A 23589-nucleotide genomic window follows, 5' to 3' on the forward strand; every position below is an offset into this window, starting at 1 on the left:
ATTGTTGGTATAGGACAGATGTATCAACTGTGAGTTTGAATGTCTGTTAAAAATCATTCAGTCTTGTCTCCCACAAAGGAAGCTTTTAGAACATCCTGGTCACATGGGCGCCTTCCTCTGAAGTCATTCATTTCTTCGTAAGACCCTCTAGAGAGAAAGCCTTTCAGTTTCCTTCATTCTCATCTCTTGTCTCTTTGTGTAATAGCAGAGGATCTTGGCCACAGTACATGTGTAAGCACTGCCACGGCACAAGACACTGCACGGTGCCTGACAGCCTCCTTCCAGTAAGAGAGGCTCACTGTGGCAGAAGATGGGATTAGCATGGGAGATGCATTAAGAACCATCAGAAAATGATAACTATGTGAGGTGATGGATGTGTTAATTAACTTGATTGTGACAACCATTTCACAAACGTATACCTATACTGAATCATGTTGCACACCCTTATATATATGCAGTTTTTATTTGTCACTTATACCTCAATGAAGGTGGAAGGAAAAAAGAACAATCACTGGGATAACCCAAGGCTTAAAAGGGTTTTAAAGCCCAAGAAACCTTAGCTTTGCATCCTGGTTCTGCTGTTTTACAATGAGAAGAAAAGGAATCTCAGAGAAGTTAATAATTTACACAGGGTAATTTGGATGACTTTCTGCAAATGACGTAAGTTCATTTTCCTCATTGTAACATAGATCTAGTTAATATCTAACTCACGTGATTATTTTGAAAGTTAGAGATCAAAGTGCTGGGCATATGGAAAGCAGCCAGTAAATTGCCGTTATAGTAATTTTTGTTATTATTATACACATTCGTTCAACAGATATGTGTTGAACACCCACCGTTTCACATATACCAGGCACTGTTCTAGGCGTCTGGTAAACTGGTGGCTGAGACAAGAGCTTCTGTTTTAGCAGGTGACACAGATAATAAGAAACGGGACTTGGGGTGATTAGTGCAGTGAAGCCCACAAAGTGGGATGAGTGTAATGCTGGGTGGGAGGGGGGAGGTAGCTCATGTTTCCTGGACCAGCTGGAGACCTGGATGATGAGAGAGTCTGTCAGGAAACAGTGGGGGTTAGGGGGGAATCCAGCAGAGAACCAGGAGGTGGAAAGGCAGGAAAGAGCTTGTCTTCCGAAGGAAAGAGGCCCTCGCGGCTGGAGCCTGGTGGGCACGAGGGCCTCGTTGGCCATGTAAGGAGCTTGGGTTTCATTCTAAATCCAATGGGAGGTCAGTAAAGGGTTTTATCAGAGGAGTGACATGGATTAATTTGTTTTAAAAAGACATTGGGCTGCTGGTTGGAAGTAAGGAAAGAAAGTTCGCCAGCTGTGAGAATAGTTCAGTTCGGGAGGGGATGGCGGCTTGGATTAAGCTCATGGCATTGAAGATGGTGAGATGTGGAAATGCGTAAGCGACAGGCCTCGCAGCTAAATTACACGTGGGGAAGGAGGACATGGGCAGGAGGGGTTTGGGGGGGCTGCTAAGTTTCCGTCCTGAGTAACTGGATGCTTGGGGTGAGGCCGGGGCCTGGTTTATCTTCCCTGAGATGGACAAGACTGGGGGCTCTCGCGGAGGAGGAGATCTTGTGTGGGATCTTCCCGGACCGGGGCACGAACCCGTGTCCCCTGCATCGGCAGGCGGACTCTCAACCACTGCGCCACCAGGGAAGCCCAACTCCAGGATCTTTGACAGGAAGCTCCTGTCAAAAGTTTTCCAAGTTCTGATGCTGGTAGTCATTTCTCAGATGAGAACTGTTTGCATCACATGTATCAAATTTATATCCTGCTGTTCTGTTTCTGTACCTTTCTGATTACAGAATAGTTTTAATGCTAAATCACAGCATTGACATTCATATGCCCTTTCTTTTTTAATATTTATTTTTTTATTTAGGCTGTGCCAGGTCTTTTTTTTTTTTAATTTGTTTATTTGTTTTGTTTTTATTTTTGGCTGTGTTGGGTCTTCACTGCTGCGCACGGGCTTTCTCTAGTTGCGGTGAGCGGGGGCTACTCTTCGTTGCGGTGCGCAGGCTTCTCATTGTCGTGGCTTTTCTTGTTGTGGAGCGTGGGCTCTAGGCGCACAGGCTTCAGTAGTTGTGGCACGTGGGCTCAGTAGTTGTGGCTCGCGGGCTCTAGAGCACAGGCTCAGTAGTTGTGGCGCACACGCTTAGTTGCTCTGCGGCATGTGGGATCTTCCCCGACCAGGGCTCGAACCCATGTCCCCTGCATTGGCAGGTGGATTCTTAACCACTGCGCCACCAGGGAAGCCCCATGCACCAGGTCTTAATTACCACACGCAGGCTCTTAGTTGTGGCAGGCAGGATCTAGTTCCCTGACCAGGGATCGAACCCGGGCCCCCTCATTGGGAGCACAGAGTCTCACCCACTGGGCCACCAGGGAAGTCCCTCATATGTCTTTTGAAGACATTTAAGTGGTATTTAAACTCACAGTTGTCTTACTAACAGCACACCTAACTCAGTTGAAGGGCTGGCCGGATAAGCCTTTATGACTAAGTATTTCTAGAGCTGGCACAGAGAAAGCATCGTGACTGCTGTATGCAGACAGCTATGATAAGGCTCATCCTGGTTTCAGAGGCGTTAGAATGTGGAAAAAATGTTTCTCAGAATTGAAGAAATATGGCAAACAATTTTTTCCCCCAATCGTGGGGAAGTACAGTAGATCAAAGTCTTCTGCAGGTGAGTTCCTTTCCTCCAGGTTTTATAGAGCCTGGAACTCACAAACTCATCATCTGATGGAGAAGGAGATGTGAATGGGTGATTTATAACCAGGATGAATATGCAGGTTATTTCCAAAATATTTCTTCTTTTGGTTTCAGAAACATAAACAAGGAAAACCCCTCTTCTCTGACTTTATATAACTTTTTTTTTTTTAAGGAATAAAGATCACTGTAAACCCAGAATCCAAGGCAGTCTTGGCTGGACAGTTTGTGAAGCTGTGTTGCCGGGCAACTGGGCATCCTTTTGTACAATATCAGTGGTTCAAAATGAATAAAGAGGTAATTTTTTAATGTCTTTTAAATGCCTTTTAATTCCTCTGTCATGAGAAGAGAGAAAGAAAATTAATTAGCCTGTTGTCTTCAGTGTGTTTTTAGGAGTTTTGTTTGAGGATATGATAGGTCCTTGTTAAAGGATCTGTGTTATTACCGGAGTGTTTATTCAGTAATCATTACTTTGGTAAGCAGTAATAAAATCAGTTCTCTATCCTGAAAATTGTGGAAAATCAGGAGTACTTGGGGCAACAATGTTAACAAACATGAAACATCACCAGTACATTCTAAAATATCTACACAAAATCCTTTACAACAGATTATGTTCCAGTCTGAATCTTTAAAAGATTTTTAAAGCAACATGGAAGGCAATATTATTTTAAGCATTCCCCATAACTGTATTATATCAGAAGATTTAGGCTTTTATGGTAGATTCTGAAGTAAAACTCAGGTCGGTAGAAAGGGGCATTTATTCCTTTTGTGGAAGGATTGTATCCCCATGCCACCCAACCAATAATTTAAAATTGCATATTGGAATCCTCTTGTCTTAAACATTCTTTGAGCACTCTGCTGCTGGGAATTTCTCAGTGGTCTGGCCACGTTGTGTCCCACTGTGGTGGGCTTCTCTCTTCTCCCTCATTCATCTCCCCTTGCTCCCTTCCCTCCTAGATGGTACCTTGAAACTCCATTATTCTTTTCAGCCTGTTAGTCACATAACTAAACTTTCTTTCCAACTCAACATTAAGACTCCATTTGCAAATTTGAAACTAAGTTCAAGAGCTGTTCCGAGATGACAATCTTTCCTTTGATGGGATCAAAGGATCCCATCAAAGGAAACGTGTGGATTTGTACAATTTTTAATTTCCGTCCCTCACACACAGGTGAGGTAAGGCAGATGTGAACTGCAGTAACAGGACTGCACTGGCACCAGACAGGCCTGTGTTGGATCCTTGACTGTTAGTAGCGACTCGAATTCCTATCGTCAGGGGTTGAGAGAACTTAATTGATGGGATAGTTTATGTGCCAAGGCTCTCGAGAGATGGTAACTAAAGTTATTTTTACCATATTTTCTCAATTGCAAAGTGGCTTTCATTTTAATAAACACCTTTTGAGGAAGAAATCATGGACAAAACTTACTCTATTAAGTATATCATTTGTGAACTATGTCCTGACTTGAGAAGGGGAGGAATGTAGAGGGTGAGCAGTGCGTCGTGGATTTGAAGAGTTGCAATGGATTTTAAAGCCCTTACCAGTCGAGTTTTGTCAAACCACACTTAGGTTCATAGTCTATTTCAGGAGATACTCATTTAACAACTACTTGTTGGACACCTGTTTTGTGTCAGGCCAGGTTCTAAGTCCAGGATGGTGAAGCACCAACACACAGGGGCCCTGCCAGCTCCACTGGGGAAAGACAGTGAGCAAATAAGATAACTCTGTGAGTTAAGAGCTGTGAGAAAATAAACAGGGTGATACAAAGGGAGAAGCCACTAAAGGTCTTAAGTAGGAGAAGTAACATGATAGAATTTTTGTTTTTAAAACACCAACTTGCTGCTTGAAGGGAAGCAAGAGCAAAGCAAGAAGACCAGTTAGGGGCTCCCCTGGTGGCGCAGTGGTTGAGAGTCCGCCTGCCGATGCAGGGGACACGGGTTCGTGCCCCGGTCCAGGAGGATCCCACATGCCGCGGAGCGGCTGCGCCCGTGAGCCATGGCCGCTGAGCCTGCGCGTCTGGAGCCTGTGCTCCGCGACGGGAGAGGCCACAGCAGTGAGAGGCCCGCGTACCGCAAAAAAAAAAAAAAAAAAAAGACCAGTTATCTAATGCCTACACTGGACTAGAAATAACAGTAGTGTGGATTAGGACATGGCAGTGGAGATGGATCAAAGTGGGTAAGTCACTTTATTTTAGAGATAGAGTTCATCAAACCTGACAGATTAAATGTGGAGCCTGAGGGGAAAGGAAGAGAGCTCAAGGATGACCCTAGATTTTCTACTTAAGCATCTGGGGACCTGTTATTTACTGAGGTGTTAAGAGACCGGGAGAGGAAGAGATTAAGGGCAGAAACTCAAGAGTTTGGTTTTAGACATGTTAAGTTTGAAGTGCCTATTGGATGTCTAAATGCATCTCAGTCAGCTTGGGTACCTCAGGAGACAACATTGAAAGTTTGTTGGGACTTCCCTGGCAGTCTAGTGGTTAGGACTCGACGCTTCCACTGCAAGGGGCACAGGTTTGATCCCTGGTCAGGGAACTAAGATCCCGCGTGCACGGCCAAAATAAATAAATACATAGATAAATGTGTTAAAAAAAAAAAAAAAGAAAGAAAGTTTGTGTAGTGGAGGAGGAACCAGTAGAGAGACTAAGAAGAATTTGCAAGATAAGAGGAAAACCAGGAGAGAATGGTATGAAGCCCTTGGGAAAGTATTTCAAGAAGAAAGGGGTGGTCAGCATTTTCAGTGCTGCTGAGAGGTATGTGGGTCAAGGGGGGGTGTACTTGGGATTCTTTTGTTTAAGATACAAAGGTACTAGAGTATGTTTGGGGGAGTGATACAATAAAAGGGAGAAATAGATGCTAAAGCAGAGAGAAAATTGCAGGAGCAAAGTCAGAGAGGATGAGGGGATTGTTGGAGAGGAAAAAACCTTTCTCCCACCCTCTCATGCTCAGTCCCTGGGGGCCTGTGAATTAACAGGCAAAATACAGATTAACAAGAGAAGTTTATTCATATGGGAAATTACAAAAGAAGTAGTCCTGTGATTGGTTACAGTTAGAGGAAAAGGGAGGAAGGAGAAAAAGCCTCTCTGGGAAGAACAAATGGGTTTCTTTAGGAAATAGATACAAAGGGGTTTCTAGGAGAATAAACAGATGAGAAAGTTTGTGGTAATATCTATTCATGCAAGTGCAAATGGTCTTTCCATCTTCCTCATGGCTATTTAAAACTTCCCTGGAGAGGGGATTTATGGTAGGTTTCCTCTTGGTCTTCTTCCTAGGAATAAAAGCCACCCTGAAGAGGGAATTTATGGCAGCCTCATTTCCCAGAAGTTTCTGCTTTTGGTCAGATAAGGAAAGCTCTGATAAGGCTTCTTTCTGCATCTGTTGAATCCTAAACATCTTCAGCTTGAGCTAGTTTACATACCAGCTTTGGGACTCTGAGTGGTTTAGGATCCCCATGCAACCCAAGCCCAGGTAACCTTTGTTAGGAAGACACGCTTTCCATTTTAACAGGAGGGAAGAGAGTTACAAATAAGCACAGACTAAAGTCAATGGCTGAGAGAAGTGGGATTGCAGGAGGTTTGAGGAGAGAGAAAGTCCACAGGAATAGCCTAGTAGGAAAGCAGACTTAGTAGGTTCACGTGGTTAGGATGGTCAGGCAGTGCTAAGGCAGCCTCCATCCCAGTTGTCAGATCTTCAGCAAAATGCTCTCTCTCCGGTGCAGGTTCTGAGAGGAGAGAGAGCCGAATTCAATTGGTTGGAGTTTGGAGACGGAGAGCTTATTAAATAAAGTACTTTGCAAGGGAGCCAATATATAATGAGGCACTTGACAAAGCCCTTTGACAATATGCCAGAGTTGGGTGGTGCTGATAAATTGATGGGAGCAGCTAAGGTGAAAGAAAACTTAACGTGGTGACCAGAGCCCAGGAGTAAAAGCTTGCGAAACCCTTGCATGGACCTTCCTTCCCATCACTGATAGGCTTCCCATAGCCCTTCTCCACCCAGACCTTGAGAGAAGCGTATTGGTCACGGCATCTATCCTCTGATAGAATTTTGCAGATGAGGAAATGAGGCCTTGGGGTAAAATAACTTGCTCTTATACTGACAGCTAATTTGATCAGAACAGAAATAAAGAGCCAGGCCTAACTTTCTGTGATCCCTTCACTCCATCATGGGTTGGTCATGTTGTATGACTACTTAGCTCATAAATGTTACAATTCTAGATTCGTTAGATACTAATGATCAAACAATTTTAAATGACAGATTAGATACCTTTCTATTAGTGAGTTTGGGGAAGATATAAGGGAGAGAGAGAGCCTAACTCTCTTGTTAACAGATTTGTAGAAGACTGATTTTCTAAGACTTCAGTCCCAAGTTACTCAAAATGTTGTTGTTTTTTAAGTAACAGATACTTTAGAACTTGGGGGAAAAAAAGATATACTTTGCAAAGTTCCAAGAACATCATACATTTTGCACAGCACGTTTTTATAAGGTGTGTTTTGATGAGTCATTCATTTTTATCCTCTCATTGATTCTTTCACAGATTCCGAACGGAAATGCATCAGAACTTATTTTTAACACGGTGCATATAAAAGATGCAGGCTTTTATGTCTGTCGAGTTAATAATAATTTCACCTTCGAATTTAGCCAGTGGTCACAGTTGGATGTTTGTGATGTCACAGAAGTAACAGAAGGCTTCCAGAGTAAGTGATAAAGTAACCTGAATGCTGGGATGGGAATTGCCTTTTTTAAATTTTATTTTAAATGTTTACTTTTAAATAAATAATTTCAAAGTATCAAAGATAGTACTCACATATGTACTTCACCCAATATAATGTCACCAGTCGATAATATTTTATCCCATATCCCATGTGATGGATAGATAGACAAGACGGACATGCAGATGTCTTGGGCTGACATGACCTTTCTCAGTTTGGCCCTGCTGCTGACCTATTCAAACTTGCCACCTTTCATGGGTCTGAATGTTGTGGTCTCTGGTTTTGGGGGAGAAGAGAAATCTAATGCCGTCTTGCTCACTTTTCAGTTCCTTTCTATACTTTTTCTCCAAAACTATTGTATTACTTCTAAAAAATTGTGTCATGGAATAAAGACTATCTATAGAGTTGAAGTAGGCGTGACAGGGCATATAGTGCATCATTTGCTGCAGTGAAGCATTTCATCCAACTGGTTTTCTACTTTTGCCATCCATCTTTTTAGTCCAATAACCAGTATTGATCAAGGGAAAAACCCAGTGTACTCTAAAGAGTAGCCATCAGGTATTATTTTTTCACACAAACAGTCAAGAACCATATTTGTCATTTTTGCTAGACAAAAAGAATGAGGGAAACGGACTTTTTGTGGCCAATTTGTCTGTCTTCCATTCTTCTCTCAATTTAGCTTTTCCTACACCCGAATAAAGTCTCTAGAAATAGTCATGATTAATTGAGTGATTTATGTTTCCCTAGAATGTTTCTGTGCATGTAATTAACTTTAATATGTTTATAAATGGAATCTTATTCATTCAACAAATATTATTGATCACCTGCAATGTGCTAGACACTGAGTTTCATTGTTACTGGATCACATTGACAAGGCTTCTGTCCTCAAGGCCCTTAGAGAGTAACAGATGAGCATTCAGTAGATAACGCTTAACCCATGCATATTTATTCAGTGCTAATAACAAAACTCCTAATTTTAAGGCAAGTTAAATGAAACAGCAGAACGTAGAGCTTTCTGTTTTGAACAGAAACATCACTCAAGGTGTTTCTGTCCTTTGCTCCCACCGAAAAGACTCTGTGGCCAAACACATTTAGGAACCACTTAAACTGTTTTCCCCTCTTAAATACACAGTGCATACTAACACTTGGAAAACTGAGAAGTCCTGCAATAAAGACAACTGTTTAACTTTGTTTAACCCAGAATGTTCTAAACTTATTTGTCTATAGCATCCTTTTATCCACAGAACATCTCCTAATATTTCTAGATGTGCTACAGTTTTATGGAACATCATTTGGGAGATGCTATTGAAGATTGTAAAAAAAAAAAAGATGGATGAACTTGAAAATATTTTTTTAATTAAAAAACATTTTTTTAACCTCGAGATTTTATTTATGTTCCGTGATATTTTTCTTTTAATTTAAGGAAGTTTGGATGGCGTCTCTGACTCTAAGTTGCAAATCTGTATTGAACCAAAGTCCCAAAAGTTGATGCCTGGCAGCACGTTGATCCTACAGTGTGTTGCTGTTGGAAGCCCCATTCCTCACTACCAGTGGTTCAAAAATGAATCACCATTAACACATGAGACAAAAAAGCTATACATGGTAGGAAGTTGGCCTTGGGGGTATTTGGGGGGGTTAATATGTAAAATAGTATAATTGAAAATTACAGTGAATATTAAAATTCATATTCTCTGGGGTGTTTTAATGTTTTCAGTATTTTTTCAAGTTCTTTATTATCTAATATTAATTGATTCTTATGTTTGCAAAAGGGCTAGAACACCAGCCCACATGTAAGTGCTTGTATGAAAAATGTCAAACTGAGTATTGCATCAGACTCACCACTGTTAGATTCATTGTATTATTTGCTTGCTAATATTTGACCTAATGAATGGAAATCATCTAGGAATGTCTGAAATGTTAGGATTTGTAGGTTTAAAAAAAAAAAACTCAAAATAACTTTCTCCAAGCCACTTCAATTAACATTGAGGAAATGCGAGCATGTTCTAATATTGATACAGGTGCCTTATGTGGATCTGGAGCATCAAGGAACCTATTGGTGTCGTGTATATAATGATCGAGACAGTCAGAACAGCAAGAAAGTAGAAGTCATCGTAGGTAAGCAGTATCGCTCAGTAATCTGACAAATGGAGCCGTATAAAATGAAGTGTTTGAACGCGGAAATTCTGTTCACCCATTGAATTTAATGGTGTGTTAAACAAAATAACTGCTGATGCTTAAGTAGAAATTTGAGAGCATACATACTAAAACTCCTAGTCAGGATTCACATACAAAGAGCAGAAAGAACTGTAAAAAAGGCTATTTTATTGAGACCGTTTTCATAATTTTTTTAGTTTTATAGTTTATGTTAAACATTTATGGCAAAAATGTATTCCTTAAAGCTTTAGCTAAAAAAAAAAAAAACCCTTGATTTAGGGGAAAAAGATTTTTAATAAACCATTTTTTCAAAAACAATCACAGGCATATAAAGAAAAGAATGATTATTAACCAACAGTCCCTCTATGAAGTGCATAATGTGGGGGTGTGTTCTAGTTAAGCTTAATGCATTTAGTTATGTTGTCAGTAGGAGGAGATACTGATGCATATGTTGGTTTGTCAACATATTTCTGTGCTATTTATCTCTGCTTGATGGCTGCCCTTCCTAAGATCATGAATTACAATATATTCACATTTGTTTTCTCTGAAACAAGGAAGAACAGATGTGGCAGTGGAGTGCACTGAAGGTAGTGTAATCCTTTGGTTTGAAACCAAATATCCCGCATGCTGGTTCCTCTTGGGATTGGTGGAGTGCCCTGGTTTACTGAGGGCAGTGATGGAAAAAATACTAGCTATAAGAAAAAATTTTGATAGAAGGATACTGTATCTTAGTCTTTGAGGGTTAATAAATTACCAGAGACACTATTAAACTGACATTAATTAAAACAACTAATTTTTATTGTAAAGCAATTATACCCCAATAAAGATGTTAAAAAAAACAACAACTAATTTTTAATTGATTTTCTATTGTATATGAAAATAAAGTTCCTGGGACTTCCCTGACGGTCCAGTGGTTAAGACTCTGCACTTCCACTGCAGGGGGTGTAGGTGCGATCCCTGGTGGGGGAACTAAGATGCCATATACCGCATGGTGTGGCCAAAAAATAAAAAATAAAACAAAGCTCCTGTACAACACCTTATGAATAGTGAACAGTTGCAATTAATTCTTAATGTTAATTATCTTCATAAAATTTGTAAAAATCCATGGCTATACTGTCATGGATAGTTGTTTAGATTATTTTGTCTGTCCTTCAGCCATGGTAAGATGCCTCTCAAATGCAAATGTAATTTCTATAACAGTTTCAGGACAGGAGATTTATTGTTTAACGCATGCTTTAGCAAATATTAAATATCCTGTTTTAATATAAAATTTATAAGATCCATTTTTTGAAGCTACAAGGCTGAAGACTATATATTATGGTAAAAGTGACATGGTAGATTAAAAAGAACTGAAAGTTATTTTAACATAAACTTTTATCTTGTTTTAATTAACCAAAGCCTTGCACATAAGTTGTAATGAGTAAATTTTAAAACTTAAATTACGTTCCCCTAGTGTGATGTCACTGTTTTGCAAAATTAGGTTTGTGGATAGCAAAGTATTTTTTCAATTTCTGCCTCTTTATTATAAACCCTTAGGCTCTACTTGAGCAAAGTAAAAAAATAATGTTAAATCTTACGTTTCCTGGTTTTCCTGTCCTTCATACTGCTATGGTGTCACTTTGAAATACTATAAGTACTGTTTTCGTCCCAGTCATAGTTGCGGACAGGAATTCTCTAGCATAAAGCAGTTCTAATCCTGTGGCCTATGGGCCCTACATGAGGGAATCTATGTAAAGAAATCCTAACCAAACTCTTCTTCCTTCTCCTTTTTCAGCTAATTGCATGATTTTTAAAACCTCCTAACATTGGAGACCTCTAAGAATAAACATAAACTAGCATTGCTGTTCAGCTTCTGGGTAATGCATGTATATTACCACCTTGCTGCTGCTTTACCTGCAAGATTCTTCCTATAATTTTTGCAGTGGCAAACACACTATTAAGTAATAACTTTCAGATAAATCTGTTCCAAACACAGATGAAAACCCAACTATGAAACTACTCCAAAAATTTCAGATGGAAAAATTAGATCCAACTCTTCTTTCTAAAAAAGTCTTCAAAGTTGAGGCATTTTATACTTGGTGGAGTGGCACGTGTTAACAATGTCCCAACATTACCGTATCTTTTTTTACCTGTAGAACATGATGTGACCTATTTTATGTGCTTCGTTAAAGATACTTGATCAGGAGAAGGGGTAGGGGGTTGAATAGGTGGAGCTCAGGGGATTAATTTAGGGCAGTGAAAATATTCTATATGGCAGCTGTAGTGGTAAATACATATATGCAGGTTTTAAATCATTTAGGAAGGTCAGAGGAGGGGGATCCCAGGATGGAACACAGAATATGACAGAAGACTCTAAACCTATTGCAAGTGTATGAAGCAACCTCACTGATTATGGGATGGAAGAACAGGTGCTAACCTAAGTACCTGGGGATGAGTGAACACAGAAGGCAGAAGAAATTGTACAGAACCCTGTACTCTAGCTGATACCACTCCGTAGTTGATTTTATATCTCATAGAAGTTACTGCATAATATTTTATGAATAGTATAGCATTTATAATTTATTGTGAATGTTAATTTTTATCTTCACACAATTTGTAAAGGAAAAATAGATGGCTATAATGTCATAGGTATTTGCTTAGATGATTTTCTTTCCGTTAGCCAGGCTCTACAGGCTAACAATTCTGAAACCACTATACCTCCAAAAACACATTCCACCAGTGTAACCAGGAGAAAAACATCAGACATCTCCCGATTTACAGACATTCTACAAAATACCTCACCGATAATCCTCAAAACTGTCAGTGTTATCAAAAAAAGGAAAGTCTGAGAAACTGTCACAACAAAGAGGAGCCCAAGGAGACACAAGTAAATGTGATGTGGTGTCCCGAATGGGGTCCTGGAACAAAAAAGAACTTTAATGGTTCATTAATTGTGACAAATACGCCTTACTGACAACAGATGTTAGAAATAGGGAAACTAGGTATGGGTGTCTGTAGAAACTCTCTGTAGTATCTTCACGATAGTTCTGTAAAATCTTGAACTGTTCTAAAATTAAAAGTTTATTCTCAAAAATATCATTTGAGGTTTTTAATTAGTTTCATGAAGTGTATAGTCGAGGCCATAGACAAACCTGTCTCGTGATTGTTTTCATCCAATAATTGGCCAGCATATCTAAAACTCTGATCAAATTAAGAATGAGTCTATTTAGCTTTTTGTCATTTAATGAAAGCAGTAATAGCTCAGGAGTCCTAACTGATGTCCACAACCACGTTCTCTCCTCTTCACAATTTGACTGCATGACTTCTCCTTTATGGCATTTTAAAAGTTCTAACCTGATAAGACATTATAACACGATTCAACAGTGCAAGAATCAACTTCTTTTGTCAGTCTTACTATCTGTGCTAAATTGGCAGATTATTTAAAGGTTATTTAAATCTATTTAAATTATTTAAAGATTATTTAATCTATTTTCTCTTATTTTATTTTAGATGAATTAAATAATCTCGGGCATCCCGGTGAGTAATACAAACATTAAAACATTAGCTTTAGATATTTAGTTATTGAATACAGTAACTTAAAGATGCTATAGATATTCTCTATCCTTGTGAATAACTCTGTGTCATCAAAAGGCAGTTAAATGGGGAAATGCTTGCTCTTTAATTTGAAAGACAAGAAGCAGCCTTTGAAAGAGTGACAGGAGTAACATCTCTGAACTCACCAGACCCCTGGGTCCTTGTTCAAAGCTGCTCAGTCATTGAACACATCTGAACTAGTTGGGTGGGTGTCTGTAACGGAAGTAAAATTATTGTTAGTGCTGTACAGATGAGTAGTTAGTCATTGACCATTAAGGGACTGACAGTTGGCAGGAGTAGTTATCATCCTTCGGCCAGTTTTAATCAGAACAGATTTCTGAACAAGTTAAGCTAAAGGGAAGCCTTACCTGAGCTGAAAGGCGTAGTAATAATGAGGACTCCAGAAAGACCGAGGACATCAGTCCAGGCTGTGGGCATTCTGAAAGGCGCTGATGGAACCTGTGACTATCTGAAAATAAAACCTCACAGGAGAACAATAAGAAGGTACTTATATGTATCAGTTAATATATGTAGAGATCCCTCTTATTTCTTGACATGTGATTTCTCATAGTTTTAGCACCATGACTAGTTTGCTTAGTTTTGTGCCCATATGTTGTTAAAAAACATCTGTTATGGTGAGTGATGATTGGGCTGTGCTGATGACACATAAGCCAGTGAGACAAACCAGAACGCCACTGTTACCCTCATGTCATTCCTGCTGTGCCAGCCTTGAGCTCCGGGAAGCCCCTGTGAGACGTGCTTCAAGCACCCAAAACTAAGTGGTGTTGGAGAACCACCCTCGTCATGTAGCTAGTTGCTTCTCTTGATCTGGTTAGGAATCCCCTTTTCCTAAGTTTGTCTGTTATTTCATGCCCTTCAATGAACATTATGAAAAGCTATTTCAGGAAAACTTTTGCAAACCAGCACCACTAAGCTTCTAAAATTTTCCTGACCTCCTCTTTCATTATATCGTTACTCCTCAAGAATTAGAAACACCAAGAAATTTAGTTAAAAAGAATTTAATATATTTTTAGTGGATTCTCGTAGCATATATATTATTAAAAATGCAAACACTCTGTCTATAGTAAGAGACATATTACTGACTGAACTCCATCTTTCCCTGCATCTCTTCCTGCATGGTCCTTGAGAGTGGGAGGTATTTCATTTTATGTATAGTTGATGGCAAAGAGCGTGACCACGGAATGAGATTTCCTAGCTTGAAAACATTGGGCAAGTGACTCAGTCTTTCTCTGCCTCAGATTCCTTATTTGTATAATGGAGGTAATAACAGTACATACCTCAAACTGAGATGATTTAAATCAGTTATATTTACAGCACATACAGCAGGCCCACGCCATCGTTCAGCAGATGTTAAATTCCTGCTGCTGCTTGCCACCACCAACCATTTTCAGATTGTAATTTCTACCTCACGTGTTAAAGAGTGTCACCCCCAGCTGTGGTAATCAGTTACCAGAGACATTCTCCTGCCCCGATTCCGACTCTTGTCCATCTAGGTACATGTTTTTAATCAAGAACCTGAAAACCTTAAAAATCATAAATTAGCTGTTAGAAACCACATTCTGCCCTTCGGTGCTGCAGATGTGATTGTTCATTGTTTCCGTAACTCTCTAACCCCGAAGATGGATCATGGATAACAGCTCCTTATCTTTTTGCATTTTTACCTTTCTATAGATAATAAAGAGCAAACAGTGGACCAGCCTTTGGGTGAGTAGAGCTTTAAAATGCTTCATCAAAATATAACTGTAGCATGTAACTCTTTTATGGGGATCATGAAGGGACTTGAGACTTTTTAAATTGACAACTTTTATAAATATTTGAATAACATCGAAACCAAATGTTTTATTTTGGATATGTATACAAGAAATTATAGAATAGGAGACTTTAAAATATTATGAATTCAGTTTCAGGGACCAGATCAGCTTCTGTGGAGTGATTTCTGTGTTTGTCAATGTGCAAACAAGTACACATATAGACAATAAGAAACATGGATAGGTCACATAAACACGAGTAATACTATATCTCGGTGGAGTTAGAGGTTAGGAAAGCACGAAAGAGGCTGCCATAGCAGCTCTACATGTTGAAGGATGAATAGGAGAAGGGCCTTCCAGATAGAGGGAACATGAAATCCTAAGTAAACTTCGTAGAGAAAGAATACAGCGTGCCTGTTGTATTTGGGGAGTTGCAGGTAACAAACGATTCTCTAGAACATGAAGAGAAGGAGCCTGGAGAAGCAGGGTGAGACCAGGTCTTGAGCCCCATTTCTCAGACAAGCTATTGGAAGGAAACTTGATAGAGGGGTGAGATTTGTCCCTCTGAAAGGCCAGTCTAGTATCGGTGTAGAAAATAAACTGGAGGGAGGCATTGTTTAGGTTAGGAGAACAACTGAGACTGTTGCAATGGTCTAGATAAGAAAGAATGGGAATCTAAACCAGGGTAGTACCAAGACCATGCAGAAGAAGACAGAACAAATTCAGAAGACCTTGAGGTGATGGAATCAGTAAGCTGTTTTCATCACCTCAGCATAGGGTATAAAAAGTACAGCGGAATCACCATGCCTGCTCCAGATTCTTGCTGGACCACTAGGCAGGTGGTAATACAGCCCACTGAGTTAGAGAATACAGAATCAAAAGCAGGATTCAAAGGATAGATGACCCTCATTTTGGGACCTAACCGGTTTGAGGTATCTGTGTCGCGTCTAGGCGAGATACACAGCAGGCAATTGTGCACGTGGATCTGGAACTCTAAGGAGAGGCCAGGCTCGGAGATACAGTCATGAGCGTCATCAGCATAGAGGTGGAGGCTGACACCGTGAAGGGTAGCATAACATGGGATTGCTCAGCCCGTGGAGAAAAGGGCACTGACTGGGGAAGGGGGGTGGCCCACACAGTGTTGAACAATTAGAATCAGTTGTCACTGATCAGATAGCATATATAAATTCAGGTTTCTAGATTCTCCTGAAAATGGTAGATTTTGAGTGAGAGCTGTCAGTTGTGCTTAAATAGTAGCTGTCCCTGTAAAAGGGCATGTGCCCCTGTTTTCCTGTCATGTAATATTCTCAGTCTACTTCACTCTCTCCCTCTCTCTCCTCCGCTCCTTCCCCACATGGTCTCACCAGGTAGTTAAATTTCTTTACATGGTGGCTGAATCCCCAAACCGGAAACTCTCTGGACTTAAGGTCGAGACCCAGAACTGGCAAAGTGTCACACTACATTAAGCTCAGAGAGAACCACAGGGCAGCCCAGATTTGGAGCCGGGGGCAGGGGCCAGGGTGAGGGTGACCATACTGCTTAAAGACAAGGAAGCCATGGTTCTGCAGGGGCTGCCTCTTACCACAAGCTGGAAAGGCAGCCTGGATTAGAATATGAATGGTTTTGTCTAAGGAACTTGGACTTTATTTTGTAGGACATAGAAATTAAAAGATCTGATGCATGAAACCAACAAGGACTGTATATTCACTCAGTCAAAGTTGATGTTAATACTCAATCGCTGATAGATGGCCAAAGGTTTTTTGTTGTTGTTGTTGTTTTTGCGGTACACGGGCCTCTCACTGTTGTGGCCTCTCCCGTTGCGGAGCACAGGCTCCGGACGCGCAGGCTCAGCGGCCATAGCTCACGGGCCCAGCCTCTCCGCGGCGTGTGGGATCTTCCCGGACCGGGGCACGAACCCGTGTCCTCTGCCTCGGCAGGTGGACTCTCAACCACTGCGCCACCAGGGAAGCCGCAAAGGGTTTTTTATTTAAACACTTATATAGCACTTAATATGTACCAGGTCCTTTTCCAGTTGCTTATGAATATTAACTCTTTTTGGATGAGATGAGTAATACACTATTAGAATAATCAGACATAAAATTATTGATGTAACTTGTACCAGTTTTTAAAGAATACATTTCATTAAACTTTGGAAGATGTCTAGGATCATGTAGTTAAAATCTCTTTCTGAAGTTGTTTTATCCTGTTGCTTAATCAACTGGTGTTTGTGTTTCCTTTTTCCAGTGAATGGTTTGTGTTCAAGAAGTTGTGGGTGGCTCTTACAGTAAATGTTTTTCTACAGAAAATTTCTTCCATTTATTTTATCACTTGAAAACCATCATAAGTCGTTTATATAGTTGCTATTTTGAAGTTTTCTTTGATTCCTCACTCTTGTCTCCTCAACTTCAAATTTTACTGTTTCTTTCTCTGTCATAGCTCTAAAGTCTGACTTTTCCTTTCCCTTTCTACAACCAATTCCTGGAATGAGACTTTGTCACCTCTCATTTCGACCACTGCAGTCTGCTTCTCTATTCTAAATCCACCCCAGTTCACCTATCGTTCAGGAACTGGTTTACAAGTAGAGTGGGCAAGGTAAGTTCCCTACCCATCATCTTTATTACCATCAAGCTCAAAGTGCTCCAAGACGGTTTAGGAACTAGCTGTTAAAAATTATCCTTGGGGAAAAGTTTTTGAAGAGTTATGGTCAATTATTGATACACACATTTTAAGCCCATAGTTCTCAAATTGCTGAACCCTTGCATTCTTTTTTTTTCTTTTTAATTAATTTATTTATTTATTTTTGGCTGTGTTGGGTCTTCGTTGCCGTACACGGGCTTTTCTCTAGTTGCGGCGAGCAGGGGCTACTCTTCGTTGCGGTGCGTGGGCTTCTCATTGTCATGGCTTCTCTTGTTGCGGAGCACAGGTTCTAGGCGCACAGGCTTCAGTAATTGTGGCACGTGGGCTCAGCAGCTGTGGCTTGGGGGCTCTTGAGCTCAGGCTCAGTAGTTGTGGCGCACGGGCTTAGTTGCTCCGCGGCATGTGGGATCTTCCCGGACCAGGGCTCGAACCCGTGCCCCTTGTATTGGCAGGTGGATTCTTAACCACTGCGCCACCAGGGAAGCCCTGAACCCTTGCATTCTATAAATAATGCCAAGTGTTCCTTCCAAACAGATAACAAAACTAGTGAATAAATAATCGATCTTAGCAGAAACAGCCTGTATGGTTAGTTTGACAACTGTTCCCCCAACCAAAAACCCCCGTGATTTTTTTCTATTACGTACCTTTATAATTGTTTTCTGCCAACAGAAAATTTTAATCTAATATATATCCTAAACTATCATAATATCCCACCACGAAACCCACGATGCTTTGCAGACACTTTACTACTTGAATCGCATTGGGAACCCCATGATTTGGACTGTAATGATATCAGCCAGTGACCACACATCCTCCACCTCCTCTCACTTAGGAGCAGATTGAACTGAGTCCATCAGTGTATTGACATTGGCTCTGAACTCTGATAGGGTTGATGGGCTCAGAAAAACATGCTCTGAAATTTTTCTGTGGATTAGCCAGCTGAAGTGTTCCTATATAGTGGGTAAATTGGGGTAAGAGTACATTTCTAGTTTATTTAAAAAGAAACTTCTAAAAAAAAAAAAAGGAAATACAAGTGGTCATGTTTTATACTGCCTCCTAATTGAAATCCATCCTGCATATTCTCAACTTTTTTTATTGTTTTAAAACGAAAGGCAGTTTAGTAGAGGCTTTATGTCTCAATTTACTTATTTATTAAATAGTCTTGAAAATTGGCCTTTTCTTTGGAATAGAAGAAGAGATTATCATTTGTACAGGACTTGAAGTGACTTATTGAGTTAGAAATGTGGCTTAAGTATCATTTCATTTTTTTCAAAAATGTGTATACTCATAAGAATAGGCAATTAGCAAGAAATCTCCGAAAATGTCAGTGTAGAATAAAGATACCATGACAAGGGGAATTCCCTGGCCGTCCAGCAGTTAGGACTCGGCGCTTTCACTGCCGAGGCCCGGGTCCAATCCCTGGTTGCACAAGCCGCACGGCGAGGCCAAAGAAACAAAGATACCATGACAGAAGTATTGAGGATTTTCACAAACTGGGGTATTCTGCCACTTTGAGAGGGTCACATTCTTTTAGTTGGTGCTAGTTTTTCTCCAGACCTTGTTTAACTCCAGACTTAAATGCTCTGTGGAAAGAGAAGAAATTCCACCAGAGACTTTTGGTGACATTTAATCATCTTAACGATCTGAAGCATCTGAAATTAGATTATATATTGTAGCCATCAAGTCAGCAATGTGATTATTTGTGCCTGTTTCAATTGCACAGGAGTAGTATCCATATTAATTTATAAATAAGCTACTTAGCAGCACTTTGTGACAAAGGCTGGTCACCAAGTCCTGGCCAGCGTCAGTCTGGGACTGCCACGTGCTCCTGTTACACCTTCTCTGCTGCTCTCTGGTGTCTCCATCATGGATTTAGACCGTAACGTGCTGCACACACCCCACTGCCAGCCCTTGAGAAAAACATCATGACAGGTTCCTGTTGTCGTGGCACAGTCTCAAGTCTTTAACCTTTAACCCCACCCGCGACTAGCAAAAGTACAATTCTGAAGACCTCTTAGGCACTAAGCTATGCTCAGCCTTCCACAACTCTTTTGGACAAGCTATATACCAGATAAAGCCAGCTGGTACTTTTAAAGGCACAGGTGTGGATCTTTTCGCCTCTTACAAACAGAACCACCTTTTGTATGAGACCACGTCCTTGAGCAAAGCCTCAGTTCACTAAGGTCACAGATTGAACTGCTAAGGTATTCATACAAAAAGTCTTCGTGCAGCCCTGAGGTAACCGCATCCCACCCAAACACGAAATTTTTTTTAAAGAAGCTAACGGGAGACAGTACATCAACTGAAAATTTAAAAATACAGTATTTGTTAAACTCCTGCTTTTCCCTCCTCTTTGGTATTTCCCCTTATCTGCTCTGATGGGAATTCTTCCTTTCTCTCTTTTTGGTATTTCTTTTGTTTCTAGCCTGTTCCATTGTCAGCAAAACAGAACCTAATTTGATGGGAACCCAGTTCCAAACATTCTTTGTTTAAATTTGCTCTAAAAGTCTATATTGAATATTCTTTCCTTCTGTTGTAAATCAGTAAAAGTATTACTTTAATATTAGTTACTATTATGCTTCATATACAGCTAATATCCTTTGCCTGGTTCTCAAAAGCATCAATTAATTTCAGTTGTTTGATTCATCAGCCTCTGTATTCCTCAATAGAGTTTATTGGTCTGCTATGTAAGGTGATCACTCTAAAATGAAATTAAATAATGAAATCTTATGTGTAAAGCATTTTATTAGGTTTAATTTTTATATCCTCCTTTAAATTTCTCCCCCTCCCCCCCTTTTTTTTTAAATAGCAAAGGACAAGGTTGCTCTTTTGATAGGAAATATGAATTACTGGGAGCACCCCAAGCTTAAAGCTCCTTTGGTGGATGTGTATGAATTGACCAACTTGTTAAGACAGCTAGATTTCAAAGTCGTTTCACTGCTGGATCTTACTGAATATGAGATGCGTAATGCCGTGGACGAATTTTTACTGCTTTTAGACAAAGGAGTCTATGGTAAGATGTTTATCATCTTTGCTTTTATAATTATCCACTATTTTTCTTGTATAAGTTAGGTTAAGAGTTAAAAAACAGAAAGGCATGGTAAACGGATTGTTGAAAAGTTTTATTCTTGTAATAAAAGATGGATTTTGATCTTCATTCCATAGTTCCATATGACTAATTAGCTTGATGTCTTTACTTTCATGTGTCAAAACAATGTTGTTCTTATTAGAATTCTTACCTACCTTACGTGATTTTGTTTTATTGACTACGAGAGCTACAGTAAAGTTCAATGACCAAATTAGCAAATTGTATATTCATATATGTTAAATATTACTCTGTGTGTGTGTGTGTGTTTAGCGTACAAAATGCTGTAACCGAATGAACATTTCACGTTTGTTTCCTTCTTCTAACTATTGCATAGTATTTTCAGGTCTTTTAGTGGGAACTGCAATAGAATTTAACAAGAAAATGTTGGTGAGTGAGACATATGAAAACAATCAGTAAACTAAAGTTTTATGCAGATGCAGTTAAAGATGGACCTCCACAAAAATTCTAACAGTAAATTTGTAATGGCTTTTCTCATTCTTTTAAATACGTTAAGAACACTACCTATATGTCAGTGATTCTTTAAAGAGAGAATATGCTGTCAGTAGTAAGCAATTTCTTTGGTAATTTCTTTCTTTTAGTGGGCATGACCACAAGCATGGAACGGCCAAATGTTGTGCTATGAGCCATGTTTCTCAGATTGTGCTCACCACGATGTTGTGTAATAACATTCAACTGCTGGGAAGGTGACATCTCCAGGCCTGTTGTCAGGATGCCACCGATAAACAAAGCGTCGATTTGGCTTCTATACCTTTCCAATTATTTTACTTCAATAATTTCTAAATTTAGCCTTTTTACTTCTAATTAGAGTCATATGATGAGGCAAGCTTGGTACAATTGCTAAAGGTTCTCAGAGTAGAATTTTTAATGGAAGAAAAGATTTTTTCCAAGATTTAACACATTACTGTATGTGGGATGAGGGACAGTCTTAAAATCGTACTAAATAAGTTTTAAATGAGTTTCTTCTTAAGTAATAAGGATTACAGTTGTTAGGCAAGTGAATCAACAAATTAAATCTCTCAGATTTGGGATTTCAACTATTATGCTGACGTTTTAATAACATAATCTTGTTTATGAGTATATAAAGTGATGAATCTGGGTGAATCCGTTCATTTGTCTTATGAAAATATGGTAGAATATACGATACTAATGCGCCTTTGTGGTAGTTGGTTTATATTTTTAGTCTCTAATTAGGTGGTTGGTTGATTATTTTTATATTACATAATTTATCTCCATTTTTAAGTGCATAGATGGCTTAAACAGGAAAAGGCTTCTAAAACTTCCCCAAAAGTAAGGAGGTAGAAGGAAAAAATATTTACCGACTTAGGTTTTGGGATTGGTGAAGTATTTTAAGAGTGAGGGAATTTTATGAAGAATTATGTACTTGATTATTTGTTCTCATTTCTTATTAACATTATCACCTTGGCTTTAAGTCCTTGGTTTGGCTTTTTAAATCAAAACTTTTAATTGCCCCTGCAAGCTTAAGAACCAGAAATATTTAAAGTTCTGGCAAGAAGAGTTCAGCTTATGCTGAAGCTTTGCCCCAGTATGAAAACCTCAACTTGGAATATGGAATAAATAGGTATATTAAAGCGAAATGGCAGCTTAAGAAAGCTGGAAAAGATGTTTACATACTACTGATTCATGTCTTAACAGGGTGGCTGCATTATATTTTGAAGTATTGTGAATATCCCAAACATCAGACACATCTACTTTCAATGTAAGTGTGGTAGAGGCCTGAGGGCATAGGCGTTTCCCCTGGACTGTGCCCTGTGTCCAGCTGACAGCCCCGGGGGGCCAGGAGCACTTCGCGGGTAGGGGAGGCCAAGGCAGAGTCATAGGAATTTCCCATTAGATGTGGGAAACACAGGCATTCAAGTTTATGCCCTTTTGTACTATAGTGCCCTTGGGTTTGTGAGAGAAATAAAAATTAACAGAAAATAAGTAACTCAATTTTTAAACATATATAAACATTAAAAACACAATCTAAGAACAGGAATAACTGACTTAAATACTACATGTCCTTGAAGATAAATAAGGATAAAGATTTCAGTTGTATACATAAACTAGGATGGAGAATAACTACATATTTGGCTTGATATCCACCCTACCTAACACCTTTTTACATTCGTCCCTTGCTGCAGCTTAGATATGCTTTGATAGAAAACAAGACTAAAGGAGTCCCCTAGAGTCTGTCATACAGAGTGAAGTAAGTCAGAGAGAGAAAAACAAATACCGTATGCTAACACATATGCAGGGAATCTAAAAAAAAAAAAAAGGGTCATGAAGAACCTAGGGGCAGGACGCGAATAAAGATGCAGACCTACTAGAGAATGGACTTGAGGATACGGGGAGGGGTAAGGGTAAGCTGGGACGAAGTGAGACAGTGGCATGGACATATATACACTACCAAATGTAAAATAGACAGCTAGTGGGAAGCAGCCGCATAGCACAGAGAGATCAGCTCGGTGCTTTGTGACCACCTAGAGGGGCGGGATAGGGAAGGTGGGAGGGAGGGAGACGCAAGAAGGAAGAGATATGGGGATATATGTATATGTATAACTGATCCACTTTGTTATACAGCAGAAACTAACACACCATTGTAAAGCAATTACACTCCAATAAAGATGTTTTAAAAAATAAATAAAATACAACGCTAATGTCAAACCTGAAAAGAAAAAGAAAAAAAGATTAAAGGAGTCTGGTCAGAATAAGGCCAAAGCCTCATTCACTCTAGAGGAATCATTCACGTCAGTGTAGCTCAGTGGTTAAGCAACGAACCTGAGAGTAACCAACCCCAGGCTCAGCGCTCTGGCTTTTCTGCTTCCTATGAAGGAAGCTTACTTGACTTCCTTGACTTACTTGACTATGACCAAGTTATTTCACTTTTCTAAGCCAAAAAGGACTTATAAAATGGATAGACTAAATTAATG

At 39.6% G+C, this 23589-nt stretch overlaps 1 protein-coding gene across 1 annotated transcript in view; it reads left to right on the top strand.

Moving 5' to 3' along the window:
* MALT1 (MALT1 paracaspase) overlaps positions 1 to 23589 on the top strand; it is a 59515-nt gene that overhangs the window by 16203 nt on the left and 19723 nt on the right. Inside the window, exons 3-10 of the mRNA XM_030868049.2 lie at positions 2885 to 3006; positions 7243 to 7402; positions 8841 to 9019; positions 9436 to 9532; positions 10126 to 10158; positions 13061 to 13087; positions 14837 to 14869; positions 20360 to 20563. Of these exons, the coding sequence (XP_030723909.1) occupies positions 2885 to 3006; positions 7243 to 7402; positions 8841 to 9019; positions 9436 to 9532; positions 10126 to 10158; positions 13061 to 13087; positions 14837 to 14869; positions 20360 to 20563 (855 nt within the window). The remainder of the gene's footprint in view (positions 1 to 2884; positions 3007 to 7242; positions 7403 to 8840; positions 9020 to 9435; positions 9533 to 10125; positions 10159 to 13060; positions 13088 to 14836; positions 14870 to 20359; positions 20564 to 23589) is intronic.

The sequence above is a fragment of the Globicephala melas genome, chromosome 13, assembly GCF_963455315.2.
Source record: "Globicephala melas chromosome 13, mGloMel1.2, whole genome shotgun sequence".
In the NCBI taxonomy this organism is placed as follows: Eukaryota; Metazoa; Chordata; class Mammalia; order Artiodactyla; family Delphinidae; genus Globicephala; species Globicephala melas.